The 13239-nt window shown below is 42.7% G+C and overlaps 3 protein-coding genes across 8 annotated transcripts in view; 2 read left to right on the top strand and 1 right to left on the bottom strand.

Annotated features, from left to right (window-relative positions):
- The window catches only part of LOC6630511 (exocyst complex component 4), a 34305-nt gene extending 26938 nt beyond the window's left edge, over positions 1–7367 (top strand). For 4 of the 6 annotated variants that reach the window (XM_002053419.4, XM_070206761.1, XM_070206762.1 and 1 more), the window contains 16 exons: positions 37–87; positions 167–230; positions 301–629; positions 688–759; positions 1390–1502; positions 1566–1728; positions 1796–1991; positions 3505–3605; positions 3904–4244; positions 4304–5057; positions 5120–5244; positions 5310–5621; positions 5695–6096; positions 6162–6765; positions 6835–7041; positions 7094–7367. In XM_002053419.4, the coding sequence (XP_002053455.2) occupies positions 37–87; positions 167–230; positions 301–629; positions 688–759; positions 1390–1502; positions 1566–1728; positions 1796–1991; positions 3505–3605; positions 3904–4244; positions 4304–5057; positions 5120–5244; positions 5310–5621; positions 5695–6096; positions 6162–6765; positions 6835–7041; positions 7094–7270 (4011 nt within the window). In that variant the 3' untranslated portion in view covers positions 7271–7367. Of the gene's footprint in view, positions 1–36; positions 88–166; positions 231–300; positions 630–687; positions 760–944; positions 990–1147; positions 1327–1389; positions 1503–1565; positions 1729–1795; positions 1992–3504; positions 3606–3903; positions 4245–4303; positions 5058–5119; positions 5245–5309; positions 5622–5694; positions 6097–6161; positions 6766–6834; positions 7042–7093 lie in introns of those variants that run through there. The other 2 variants (XM_070206764.1, XM_070206765.1) reach the window with 2 other exon arrangements.
- A 302-nt stretch (positions 7368–7669) lies between these two features.
- Dcps (Decapping enzyme, scavenger) lies at positions 7670–9094 on the top strand. The gene is made up of 3 exons (XM_002053420.4): positions 7670–7929; positions 7983–8141; positions 8210–9094. The coding sequence occupies exons 1-3, from the start codon at positions 7737–7739 to the stop codon at positions 9016–9018; spliced, it is 1161 nt and encodes a 386-aa protein (XP_002053456.1). The 5' UTR covers positions 7670–7736; the 3' UTR covers positions 9019–9094.
- Positions 9086–13001, bottom strand: Madm (MLF1-adaptor molecule). The gene is made up of 2 exons (XM_002053421.4): positions 11280–13001; positions 9086–10697 (listed from the first exon to the last, which is right to left on the bottom strand). The coding sequence occupies exons 1-2, from the start codon at positions 12480–12482 to the stop codon at positions 9882–9884; spliced, it is 2019 nt and encodes a 672-aa protein (XP_002053457.1). The 5' UTR covers positions 12483–13001; the 3' UTR covers positions 9086–9881.
- Positions 13002–13239: the final 238 nt, after the last annotated feature.

Raw genomic sequence — 13239 nt, 5'->3', positions numbered from 1 at the left:
ATTTTTTAATTGTGTTTTTTTTTTTGGGATTTTCAGAAATACAATATAAGCACGGAAAAATGCGGCGACTTGACTGTTATCGTGCAGGTATACAAATTCAAATATCTAGAATAATCTATTTAATTAATTAAATTGAATTCAATTATTTGCAAATTTCAATTTTCAGGGCGACTTGTCGCAGCAGGAGAAACGCGCTGTATTTATTACCGTGCATGATTTGGGATGCAATCGTATGTAGAGCAAAGCTTAATCCCAATTACAAGCAAGTCGACATAACCCATACGGCTTTTTTTTTGGCAGATAATTCTTTTCAGGAATTTGTTAGCAGCCCGTGCATGACAGAAATTAAGGAACGCTCATGTTTCATACACGTTGATGTGCCCGGCCATGCGGACAATGCCGAAGCACTATCCGATGGCTTTCCCTTTCCATCGCTGCAGGCACTGGGCGAAGATTTGGTTACGGTGCTGGATTATCTGCACGTGAAATACGTAATTGGTTTGGGCGAGGGGGCTGGGGCAAATGTGCTGGCCCGCTTTGGGCTCGCCCATCCCAGTCGTGCGCTGGGTCTTATCCTGATCAATGCCACGGGCAGTGCTGCTAGTGTTTTGCAGTCCTTTAGGAACAAGGTGCGGATGTGCGCTTTGGTATGCAATTAATACATGTAACGCCCTTTCGCATTTGCAGTTCATTAGCTGGAAAAGCGACGAGGTTGCCCATTCGGCTGAGAGCTTTCTGATGTATCACAAATTTGGACATGTAAGTAGTCGCAGTTCAAGTTGCCACCTTGTTCTAATATGTGTGACCCTGTAAGTGTGAATGCGTGTGTGTGTGTATGTGTCTGACTGTACTGTGTGGTTATTCTCAGTGCTATGTTGTATTTATGTACTTTATCTTATTTTTTGTCTATTTTATGTTGTGAACTGTTTTACTTGGCACTACAGGTCATGGAGGTAAACAGTTTTACAGTCTAATAAACAAGTCTCTTCAGCTCTATTTAGCTCTCCATTTGAAGCAACGCTCTTTTTAATAGTCTCCAAACATTTCAATTCACAAATTTGAACAAACTTAAACAGCTTTAGGTCCTTCGAAAAGCATGTATATTAATATTTATTTTATTATTATTTTCTCATCATTTTTCTTTTAGACCTCGGTACGTAGAACCTCCTCCAGCAAAGAAATCGGCCAAAATGAAAATACAAAAAATTAACTTATATTTAGTCCACTATTATATTTATTTGCATGCTTTGTAGTTTGCATGGCTTTAGTTTTGTAGCTGTCAGCTTAATGTTGTAGCGTTGCCACCAAGTTAAATATTTTCTAATGCAAACGTTCTGCTTACTTACACTGCACAACAAACAACACAATCATAACAAATTATACACATAGCAAATTGTTGGCGAGAACCCAGATAAGGACAAAATAGTGGCCGAATATCAAAAGCGTTTGCACCGCTCCCTAAATAGCAAGAACGTTGGCCTCTATGTCAAGGCGTTTATGAAGTATGTAAACAAAATAATGGAAAATGATTTCGCAATCCAGATTAATTTTTTTTGTCTTTCTAGTCGCAAGGATCTTACGCTCAAAGGCTGCAAAGTTGATGTTATATTAATTACAGGCATGCTCAGCCCGTATGCCTCCATGGTGGAGAAATTGCATCGCGATGTGGAAAAGGAACGCGTGACCATCTTAAAAATTGAACGTGCTGGCGATGTATTGGCTGATGCTGTAAGTCTATTTTGCAAATGTACTGATTATGGACAACAAATTCAAACACTTTACGTTTCATTGTTAGCCCTCGAAGGTAGCTCAATCAATACTACTATTTTGCAAGGGGCAAGGCTTGCTTACTTCGATCGTAATGCCAGGAGTAGATCGCGGACGCTCCTATTCTACTGCCAGCTCAGGTTCCTTTGAGCGCCGCTTATCGCGAGGCATTTCTATGGAGGACTATGACAAGCCCAATATACGTCGCCTCAGCATTATGAACAGTGAGTCCCCTAAAAAGGAGTAATCGACAAACTACACAACGTTACACGCAAGGGCAGGCGCAAAATGTTCAGCTTTGAGTAGTGTAACTAAGTTAAACACAACGCATATTTAAATTAATTACGTAACTTAGTAACAAAGTCGTAAGAAACTGCGACGAAAATGTTAAAATTTGTAAAACTAGAGGCCAAACAATCATTCATGATGCAATCGTATTATTTTTTAACCAAATGAATAACATGAATTTTAAAGGAACTTTTTAATTAGTTATTGTTTCGAATATCGAGTAACAAAAACTTATATGTAATTTCCAACGACCCACCTGTTGAACCAAAAGAAATACGATCATATCTCAAGCTTCAATTGTTCGAACTTTTCGACAGACTTGTCATTAACCAATTCTTATACACACGACCATGTACAAGCAATCATCTATGTAATACCTCCGATTAGTACTGTACCTAAGCAATTGAAAACTCAAGTGAAAAAATGCCGTATCACTCCCATTTTAACCTTGTTTCCAGTATATTTTCTACACATGTATTTTCAAACAGTAGAGAAATGCTGTTTTTAATAACTAAAATTATATACAATTGTTATATAGCGTAAGTTCAAAGCACCACAGCATTAAGCTGAATATTTAAAGTATTTATGAAACCAATCAGGCACACAAAATATAAATATAATGTCGTTAATCAAATTATAAAGCAATAAAGAAATGCACCAAAAATTGTAGTAGCTGTGCGCTTAAGAGTTTTTCGTAGTACAACGCTTGCGATATTGGCTTTTTAGTGTGAAGCAAATGCTTAAAACATCAATTTCAAAAATAATCCAAGCACTCAACAATAGCTGTAGCCACCATTCAACAATAAAGTTTAAATTTGAAATCAAATATCTGCACGGAATGTTTTCAAATCACTTGCGGTCTCGATTTGTGTTTTAATACAATCGTTTGTTATCGTTTTTGAACAGGAACTGCACACAGACCCATTAAAAATGCGTAAAAAGGGTCTAATTGCAATTGCGATTGTATTATATTCTGTGGTGCTATTTTAATTCGCTTTTTCTCATCAACTTTTGGTGTGGCTGTTGAGTAAAGACGGCGGCAAGTAGAGAGGTGTGATGCGAGGGAACGAGCGCGTTGCGCGCTCTACATTTGTTGTTGTAATAAGAGGGTTCAGGGTATCCCCTAGTCGAGAGCTCCCGACTGCAACCTCTTGTCATATGTATTTCCATCAATGCGCAAAAAAGTAATCGTTACGTTGATAGTTTTTACTGATTAGCTCAGCGTGTATGCGAATTTGCTCACTCAGCCTCATGTTGCTATTGGCGTGTTACTCGCTAGCAGCATGTGCCTTAAGGTCAAGCAACATTTGATTATTTTAGGCTTTTATGGTCACACTGGCTGCCAGGGCTGCCATAACAGTGTTATTGCAACTCATTTAATAAAGAACAAAACACTTGCAACACAAAATGTTATAAAAATAAATTAAATTAAAATAAATTCGTTTATAGTAAAGAAAACGTTCTCGGATAACTTTAACTTTAAACGCATTTGCATGGACGCGCCGCCGCCAACAAAGCCACCCAGAGGCGTTAAATATGGAAAAGATGAGGTACATTTGTTCAAGACAAAACTAAAAATACTTTATAAACCCTAAATTGTTCATATAATGTAATAAAAAACAATTTACAATCACCTAAAGTCGTACAAAATACGCTGTGTAACATTCTTTGGCGAAAAAGCCGCTTATAAGAAGCTGATGACGACACCAATGCTGATGCGGTCTCATGTTGTAGTTGTTGTTTTTGTTGTTGCACGCCCTCTTTGATATTTGATAATAAAAAGTGGCAAATATTAATTATACTGGGCGTGTGCTCCTGTGCTTTGTTATTGTTTTTGTTTTTTTGCAGTCCGCCAGCTGTGGCTTTCTCGTCAACGTCATCAAGTCTCTGGGCTTCAGCGAGACCACCGAGGAGCGGCAAAAGGAGAAGCAGAAAATCGAACAGGAATTCAAACGTTCGGATCTGCGTCTAAACGAGCTTGTCTCGCGACATGACCAGCAGCTGACCCAAGTACTGCCACTATTTAGCCAGGTGTCCACAGAGGTGACGGCCAGTCGCGAGCGTATACACGCAGTCAAAGAGAATCTGGGCGCCTGCAAGCGCCTCCTGCAGTGCCGTCGCGATGAGCTCAAGAAGATGTGGACGGACGCTGTACAGCACAAGTATGTGCTGGAAATGCTGGAGCAAATGTAAGTCAAAAATGCTTGGAACGAAATCTAAGAGAAATTCACAACGCTTCGCTTTGCAGTCAAGAGCTCCGGAAAGTGCCCCAACGTGTGGTCAGCTACACGGCGAAACGTCAGTACTTGCATGCCAGCAAGGCACTGACGGATGCTCTGGCCACGCTCAACGGACCATTGGCAGGCGTCGAGGGCTTGTCCGATTTGCGCACCGATTTGCAAACGCGCCGGCAACAGCTATATCATCGCCTACACGAGGAGCTTGTCACGCAGGTGTACAAGAACTCTGCCAATGAAGCCTTTCAGCGCAGCAATTCGAGTCGCCTCAATTCTAGTTTCACGCGTGGCATTGGCGCACGACGCTCCACGGATCGCATCGAGGCAAATGCTCGCGTGCGCAAGGCATTGAGTGAAATGGCTCAGGGCTTTGAGCTGGACAAGGCGGAGATAATTGAGGACGCCGATCTTATTGATCCGGAGCTAAGCATGAATTACTTTATTGCCATCATTGTGGAATGTTTTGGCATGCTGCAAAAGGTGCCGGATTCATTAGAAACGTTGCGCGTCCAAATTCAAACGGAGCTGCTAAATGTTGTGCGACAGACGACGCATCAGCTGGCGTCGGGTGGTACGCTGCAAGCTAGTGCAGGTGCCAACAATCCGCTGCTAACCCTCCTGGAGATCATATTCAAGCAATTCAAAGCTATTGCCAAGACACATACGCTGCTGCTAAAAAACTATTTGGCTGTGGGTCAAAAGTATGCTGTTGTGGGACCACAATCCTACGATCTGACCGACTTTTGGGCTCAGGCGCAGTCAGTAGTAAGTATAACTATAAAAAAAAGCAACAGCTGTACTTTAAAATGTTTTTCTTTTTATCACAGTTGCAACTGCTGCTTACGGATTATTTGGACATACAAAATGCATCGGCGGACGAGAGCTCGCAAACGGGCTTTGTGGAACCTATAAACAATATTAATTCTTACTTTCTAAGGCGCAAAGTTCCAAGGTTAGTTATCTGCTCTTACAAAATAGCTTATTGTACCTAAACCTTTTTTAATTCTCAACGGCTAGCACGAAAAAGGCCATGTTCAAGTTTGACAAGTCCTCGCACGGTAATGTGAACAGTAGCAGTAACAGCAACAGCACACATGAGCCTTTCAAGGAGCATCGACGCAATGCTTCAGATGCCTCTGTTGATGACAATTTGGTTGTCAATCTGCTTGGCAGCAGCAAGGGCTCTTTGACTGGCCTATTGCCTCATGAGAAGAAACAACGAGAGAAATTGTTAATATGCACTCCCGATCAGAATGTGATCACCAAGGTGTATCTCCCAATAATGGGCTACATACAAGAAATTGAGAACTTTATGAAGTGCAAGCCAGGGTTAGCTAACAATTCTAATATCATCAACATCATTATCTCACTTATATCTCTATCTATCTATATCATTTATTAGGCAACCTTGTAGCCTGCACGACTTTGTGGATAATTATATAAAGGATACATTCCTATCCAAGGGTCACAATCGCAATTTGCAGTTGACCATTGAGTCACTATCAAAGAATCAGGATGCCTGGCGTGCCATTATAACGCCCGAGGAAATGAAAAGCTTAAATTTATCTCGGCCATTGCTGCAGTCCACTGTCATGGTAGAGCGTCGGCTGGTGGAGACCAAAAATTTAATTGAAGATTTGCCTTGCTACTCGGAAGAGTTGCTCAAGATGGTGTGTGCGCTTCTCAAGGCCTATCGCGAGATATGCCAGGCGGCCTACAGGGGTATTGTACAACCGGATTCGGAGGATAAGCGCATCTACAGCGTGGCCTGGTTAAAGGACGAGGATATAAGTCGATTTTTAAAGTAGCCATCTTTCAATTAAGTTCGCCTTGACAATTAACTAACTCGAAATTTGTTCCCTGTTGCAGAACGCTGCCCAATTGGACGGATCTTAAGACCTCCAGCCAGCGTGCACGCCATACGCGCAAGCTGCAACGTGGAAACTTTGAGCCGTCCGAGGAGGAGAGTCCGCTGCAGGTGCAGCAACGTAATATACGCGAAGCCGAAATGTTAACCAGCAATTTGGGAGAGGGTGGCATAACACAGCAGGAGATACTGGCTGACATAAGCGTGCTCAAGGAGTTGGCTATACTGCAGGAGAGCATGGAATGGTTCTCTTGTCGCGTCTCGGAGTTTGCCAACGAGCTAAGGCGTCCATTGGTCAACGGTTTGAATGCAGCAGCGGCAGACTGTGCGGCAAACGTAGCGATCAAGGATGGCACCATCAAAGTAATGACTAATCTGGCATTGGAATTCGATGAGTTGGCCAACACGTGCCTGCTAGTACTGCATCTAGAGGTGCGCGTACAATGCTTCCATTATTTGCGATCCAAGTCGAGCGTCAAAACCAACAGCTATGTAGGCTCAAAGGATGATATATTGGAGCCAGATCGTCAGGTACTAGTGCTAACGAAACGGCTATCGGAAATGGATGAAGCATTCAGTGCCACCCTGCATCCGCGCAAGACAAGGGTTAATATTACCTCTCTCTCTGCCTAACGCTCCATACTGTTCTCTAACTTTTTCAAGATTTCTTTTTAGTACATATTCGAGGGCTTGGCACATCTGGCAGCACGCATACTTATTCAAGCCTCCAATTACTTGGAGAACATTGATCAGATCACCGTGCAACGCATGTGTCGCAATTCTATTGCCTTGCAGCAAACGCTGAGCAACATTACGGCGTCAAGGGAGATTGCACTAGATCAGGCGAAACATTTCTATGAGCTGCTCTGCATGGAACCAGATGTAAGTGATTGAAGAAATCTGAAAGTCAAACTTTTAACGTCCACTCTTGCAGGAAATACTAAATGCCTTGCTGGAACGCGGCACACAATTCTCAGAGATGCAATTGCTAAATGCATTGCAGTTGTCTTGCAAGGCCTGCGGCATAACCGATGTCAATTTATTGGCTTCCTATCAGCAAAAACTTTCCGATATACTGGGCGCCAAGCCCTCCAAGGGTGTTGTTGTATAAAAGATACAAGCAAGAGGAATAGCAAGATATATTTTTTAAATAATTGCGCCTTGTATGCCCACTCAAACAGACATCAATAATAGTTTTTAATGTGTAAGTGCAAAGAGTTTGGTAGTGTTAAGCCCAAATTGATTATAAATGTTTTGAACATGTTGGCATGCACTTGGTGTTGCGATATAGTCCTTTATATACGTGTATTCTAAAGTTCGTGAACATGATTGTAATATGGCTTATACACAATAAAATGAAAATGTAACAACGAAAAAAATATTAAATTTGAATAAAACACAAGCCGGTTAAGTGAGGAGCAGTTGCCTTCTGTTTCTGTTAAGTGTGGAGTGGTTCTGTTAATTCAGCAAAGGCTCATGTGGGGCCGATGTCTTTACATTTCGGCTACCTGTCGTTTGCCAACACTAAAGAATAATTGCCGCGAGAAAAAAAATCACTCATAAATAAACATAAAATAATGCCTGAACAAGTTGAATCGACTTCAAAACTGAATGTAAGCAGTGAGATTAAATCTCCATCTTATGATTTAACCAAGTTCCGTCTCAAACGCATACTCAACAACAATAGTAAATGCAAGAGTATAACATTACTCGGCACTTTCCCGGACTTATCGGAAACTGACGCCGCTATTGTTGTTTTTGAGAAAAATGGTAAGTAAGTCGGGTGTGTCATATTGAAAATTCATTTTTTTTTATTCATGTAGCCTATCGGGAGAGCGACGTGGCAACTGGAGTGTCGGCGAATAAAGAGTCGGAGCCGGAGCCTAAGCCGAGTTATTTTAGCACCGACCTACAAGTTCGAACCGATTTTATAAACAATATATACGCGAGTTTTCAGTGTGTGCCCACCCAACAGCTGTGTGGTATGTACAGTAAATAGTCAACTTGCAATTGTATGACCAGATGTAAATTGTTTTTCCTTCGCTAACAGCGGTGAAGGGCACAGTGATTTATCCGGCCACCGACAAGCACATTGAGAAATATTCTATATGCCAGAAGTACATAATAAATGAAACGCCAGATCTCTATAAATCCGTCACGCTGCCTTATATTAGCACAAGCCAGTTCTCACTCGACTGGGTGTACAATATACTTGAACATAAGCAGGAAACTGAACGAATTGTTTTCGAAGATACTGATCCTGAAAATGGCTTTATACTACTCCCGGATCTCAAGTGGGACGGACGCAACGTGGATAACCTTTATTTGCTGGGTATAGTGCGCAAGCGGGATATTAAATCATTGCGTGATCTCAATGCGAGCCACTTGCCGTTGCTACAAAATTTGCGGCAGTCCGCCAAGCAGGCTATACAGCAGCGCTATGGCTTGAATCCCACCCAGCTGCGCATGTACTTCCATTATCAGCCATCGTTCTATCATCTGCATGTACACATCAATCCGATCAGAAATGATGCGCCTGGCATTTGGTGCGAAAAATCGCATATGCTCGACACGGTCATTAACAATTTGGAGCTAGTGCCGGATTACTATCAGCGCGCCAGTCTGCCATTTGTTTTATATGAGGGCAACAAGTTGTTGGATTTATATGACGAACAGTTGGAGGTACGGACAGTATCAACTCAGCAGGCAAACGAAGCAGACGATGTTGGACCAGAGGAAGCACCCGAGGCATTCACCGACGAGGAACCTGAAGAGGCGCGTCAGTGCAAGCGCATTAAGCTAAGCACCCCAGAGAAGGATTCCAATGAAGCCGAGCTTGTTGCAACGCCGTGTGCTTAAGTATGGCACCAAATTTGATCTATATTATCAATGTGATTTGATATAACAGCAAGAATAAAAGTAGAAATGCATTAAATGTCTTCTTTTTTATTTTTTTTTGTCAGTTTTCGCTTTATTTATTTATTTATTTAATAATAGTGTTGCTATGTTTGTTGTGTATTTCTGTTGTAGTTTGTGGCTGCTTTATGCTACGATCTTGCTTTTGTGGCCTTTTTTGCATATTCTATTTGTAATACGTTGAAATACATTCACTGCCTTTGGGGATTTTTTGTTCATATGTCTTTCACGTTAGTTGTTATAAAATGATTTATGTGTCAATGAAAATAATCGTGGGCGCCTAAATGCTATTTTTGAAATAGGTCGAGTGTTTTTTATTACATTTTTTTGTTTGTTGATTTTTGTGGCAGCCGCCTTTGAAATGTTTTTAGAGTTTTATAATTTTTTCGGTTGTTTAGATTATATTCGAGAATGCCGAATTCGATTCGGTATTTTCGAAAGTCGTGCTTAGCGAATGCTTCGATTTTATAAGCTCGTCTCTGGCTTACGAGCTACAGCAGCTGCGTGTGTATGTGTATATGTATGTTATGTGTGTGTTCGAGTGAGTGTGGGATACACGTCTGAAATCTCTTGCTTGGAAGCCTTGTACAACATCTTTTAAATATACATATACATAAATATTATTTCAAGTACATACACACATATACGTATATATACATATATATGTATACATATGCAATACATATATAGGTATATAAAAATAACAAAAATAATAGTAGCAATAAAATCGTAGTATGTAATTTTTTCATTCCATTAATAAAAACAATGCGCACCCCGCCGGCTTCGCCCGAATACTTTCATCGTCTTCAATTGCTGTGACTATTGCTACTGTTGTGGACCGTCGCGCCCTCCATGTCCGCCTGCTCCTCTGGCACATACATGACAGCAGTGCTGGGCGAAGTGTTGACCGACATGCTGGTCGTCATCGTTTTGTCCGCATCTGAGATAGACCAGTTACGCTCCAATTGCTCCAGCGCGGCCATCGTTGCCGTTGTGGTCACGCCTGCGCCCGAACTTTCCGCGCCAGCGCCATCACTGAGGACTCCGGCTCGCAGTGTCTCCTCAAGTAGGGCCTGAATCTTGTCCTGATCATCCAGATGCACAAAGCCCAATCGCACCAACTCACTAGTCAAGTCCGCCGCCGTATCGTCCTCGTTCACCTGACACGTTAGCTGTCGATTCATTTTGTCGTCCATTCGCAACAGTATGGTCATCAGTATATCGTTGCTGTCCTCCTTCAGTTTCTTCACGCTGCACATCATGTTCACAATGCGACGCGACTCAGTGTCCACCGGCTCCGGCGTTGCCGACTTGACCGAGTCGGCACGTTCGGGCGAGGCAGCGCGCGAACGAAAATGTGGCGGCTTCTTGCCACTGTACGTGATTAGCGGATAGACACCATACTTTACATCCTCCACGAATTTTTCCAGCTTATCGGCGCCGGGCACATCCGATAGTCGAAATTGACGCTCATTACCGCCAGACAACTTGAGCTGCGCCATTATCACATCCGGGTGATTATAGCGCTGCATTAGCCCATCGAAGGCTGTCTCCGAGAACATTGTTCGATTGGCGGGCGAGAAGACCAGACAGTGGGCGGCCAGTAGTTTTAGTGCATGCACCTGTAAGGATTATTCAAATTTTATCACTATCTAGTAAAAATTATAAACAAGCTATTAATAATAAGGGTATAAGCAACAAGTGAAACGAAAGTGCCTGACTGGGATACTCTTCACCTATCGCATAAATCACAAGGTAACAAATTGTTTCTCCGGTAACTTATTTGATGCTCAAATTCATGTATAAATTTGTTGGCCGTTTAAAAGGGCTTTAAAAGCTTTAATTCTTACGCCATTCACATACATGTGAACAAATTATATATATCCTATTCGGACATTCTCTTTTTTATTACAGGGTATATGAACAAGAAATATCAATTGATATGCGGCTTCAAAGCTAAAGCACTTTCCTAATGCATGCATCTATTTTCGAATCCACTTTTGAATTTTTTGAAAAACTCAATATATTTCAATTAATATCAGTAGAACTAAGGAACAGCTGTAGCTAAAGGGGAATCGATAAACAGATTTAAAACATATATAGTTAAGGTAAATAATCACAGGATACTTACATATGATTACTCGAAATTTATTTCATATATTAGGTGTTTTATATTTTTATTATTTGTCTTTGGGTTAACTCACCTCAAAGAGCAGTGGATGAAAAAGCAAGTCGCTAGCACTTGGTCGATCTTGGGGTTGTGGATTAAGACATTTCAGTATCAGATCACGTTGCAGATCATTGTCAAGGCTATTAATTGTGCGCAGTATGGTCTCCTCGTTGATGGCAGTCGATTCGCTGTTGCTAGACTGCGGCTGTATCTCCAGCGCGGCCATTTCCAGGGCACACATGCCAAAAGCGTAGATGTCGACGGCGGCGGTTAGTTGCTCGGCGGCACCATATTCAGGTGCATGAAAATAGTGCGCACCACGCTCCCGTTCACGTTCCGGCAACTGCTCTAGTTGATCAAGATGCTGACGGCGCACGCTATAATGCACCGCATCCGGGACCACAGAGCCTATTTTGACCAGACCATTGTGCTGTATGAAAATGCTATCACAGGTTAGATTGCCATGAATGATGGGCGGCGAGCAGGAATGCAAATAACTGAGCGCGGACAGGATCTGAGTGCACCAGCGGCGCCACGATTCAAGCGGCAATCGCTTGGCATTGCGCTTGGTGCGCTTGAGGAACTGTTTTAATGAACCGGACGACATGTACTCTGTGATGAAGATGACGCGCGGTCGCTCGGCTTGCAAAGTGTCCGTCCAGTAGCGATGAAACTTGACAATATTCTGATGGTCCAGCTGTAGCAGGTTGTCAAACACCTGACGCATCTTGTCTTCCTGAGTTTTCAGCTCCTGCAGCTGCGCATATTGCACCTCATTCCAGACGACCTCAACACCCTCCTCGGTGTCCATGGCCAGATGCACACAATCAATGCCAGGCACATCTCGCTGATCGACCTCCTCGCGTCGCTTTAGCCACCGACCACAAGGCGACTCCTCCAATATTTCACTCTCATCCTCCGAATCATCGCCAGACTCGCGCGGCGATGAGTCTACAGCCAAATTGCTGACGCCTCCATCGCCAGCAGTTATGGATGCTGCTGCTGTTGTTGTTGTAGTTGTGCTGGAGGCGCCTACTAAGTGCGATGCAGCACTAGTTGCAGCTGTAGACGCCGGTTGTACCGTGGAGCTTTGAGCTGTTGTGGATGCGGTCGTCAGATTGTTGGCGGTGGCAATTGTGGTGCCCGCTGCCAGGGTAATTGCATTTGGATTCGGATTGGGATTCGTTTCATCCACGACACTACCGCTGCTGCCGGCATTTGCTTGGCTATTTGACATTAGGGCGCGGTCGTCGTTAATTGCTCACAAAAGCAGTTGAACCGCTGTTGTTACTTCTACTAATGCGTCTTGCTGTTGTTGTTGGGTTTGCTCAATTGTTTATTTCAACGTTTCTTCACTATTTGCTTGAAATCTTGGCTCCGTGTTTGCTCTGCTCCAACTAAACCAGCCGCTGTCGTCGTCGCCGACGCCGCCGCCGCTGCTCCACAGCCGCAACTTCTGCCCACACACTCACACACACACACACACACAAACACGTACTCTCCGCTACCACCCTTCTCGTTCACTGCCTATGACTCTTCAACCGTTGTTCAATAACACACTGTGTATTGCTAAACCTGCTGTTGTTGCCGTTTGCGTCCTCGACTCTTAATGCCTTCTAGTGCAGTAGCTGAGTTAGTTAACTAACTGCGCTTATTGGTCCTGATGTGCGGCCGTTTTGGCTTGTTTAGGCGTTTTTTTCACGCTTTTAAAACACCCAAAAAATGTGAGTAAATCGATGCATCGATGCTATCGATAATTACCAGACGATGTATCGTTATCCGATGTTTTGTGTGCAATTTTGAGCACGAGTATTATACACTTAGAAGGTAGCATTGACTTGATGTGTGTGACGTCACACATACAGCGAGTCATCATTGCAAATGTTTTTTATTATAAGTTGAAAATAAATGTATGTTGGGAGTAGTAATATTATTGGGTCATTAAAATGCTGACACTAAAATTGTAAATATCTTCGATGACGTGTGGAAAAATA

The sequence above is a fragment of the Drosophila virilis genome, chromosome 2 (genome assembly GCF_030788295.1).
Source record: "Drosophila virilis strain 15010-1051.87 chromosome 2, Dvir_AGI_RSII-ME, whole genome shotgun sequence".
NCBI classification, from domain to species: Eukaryota; Metazoa; Arthropoda; class Insecta; order Diptera; family Drosophilidae; genus Drosophila; species Drosophila virilis.
The sequence above is the reverse complement of the archived record's forward strand: the minus strand, read 5'-3'. Positions and strand labels throughout refer to the sequence as shown.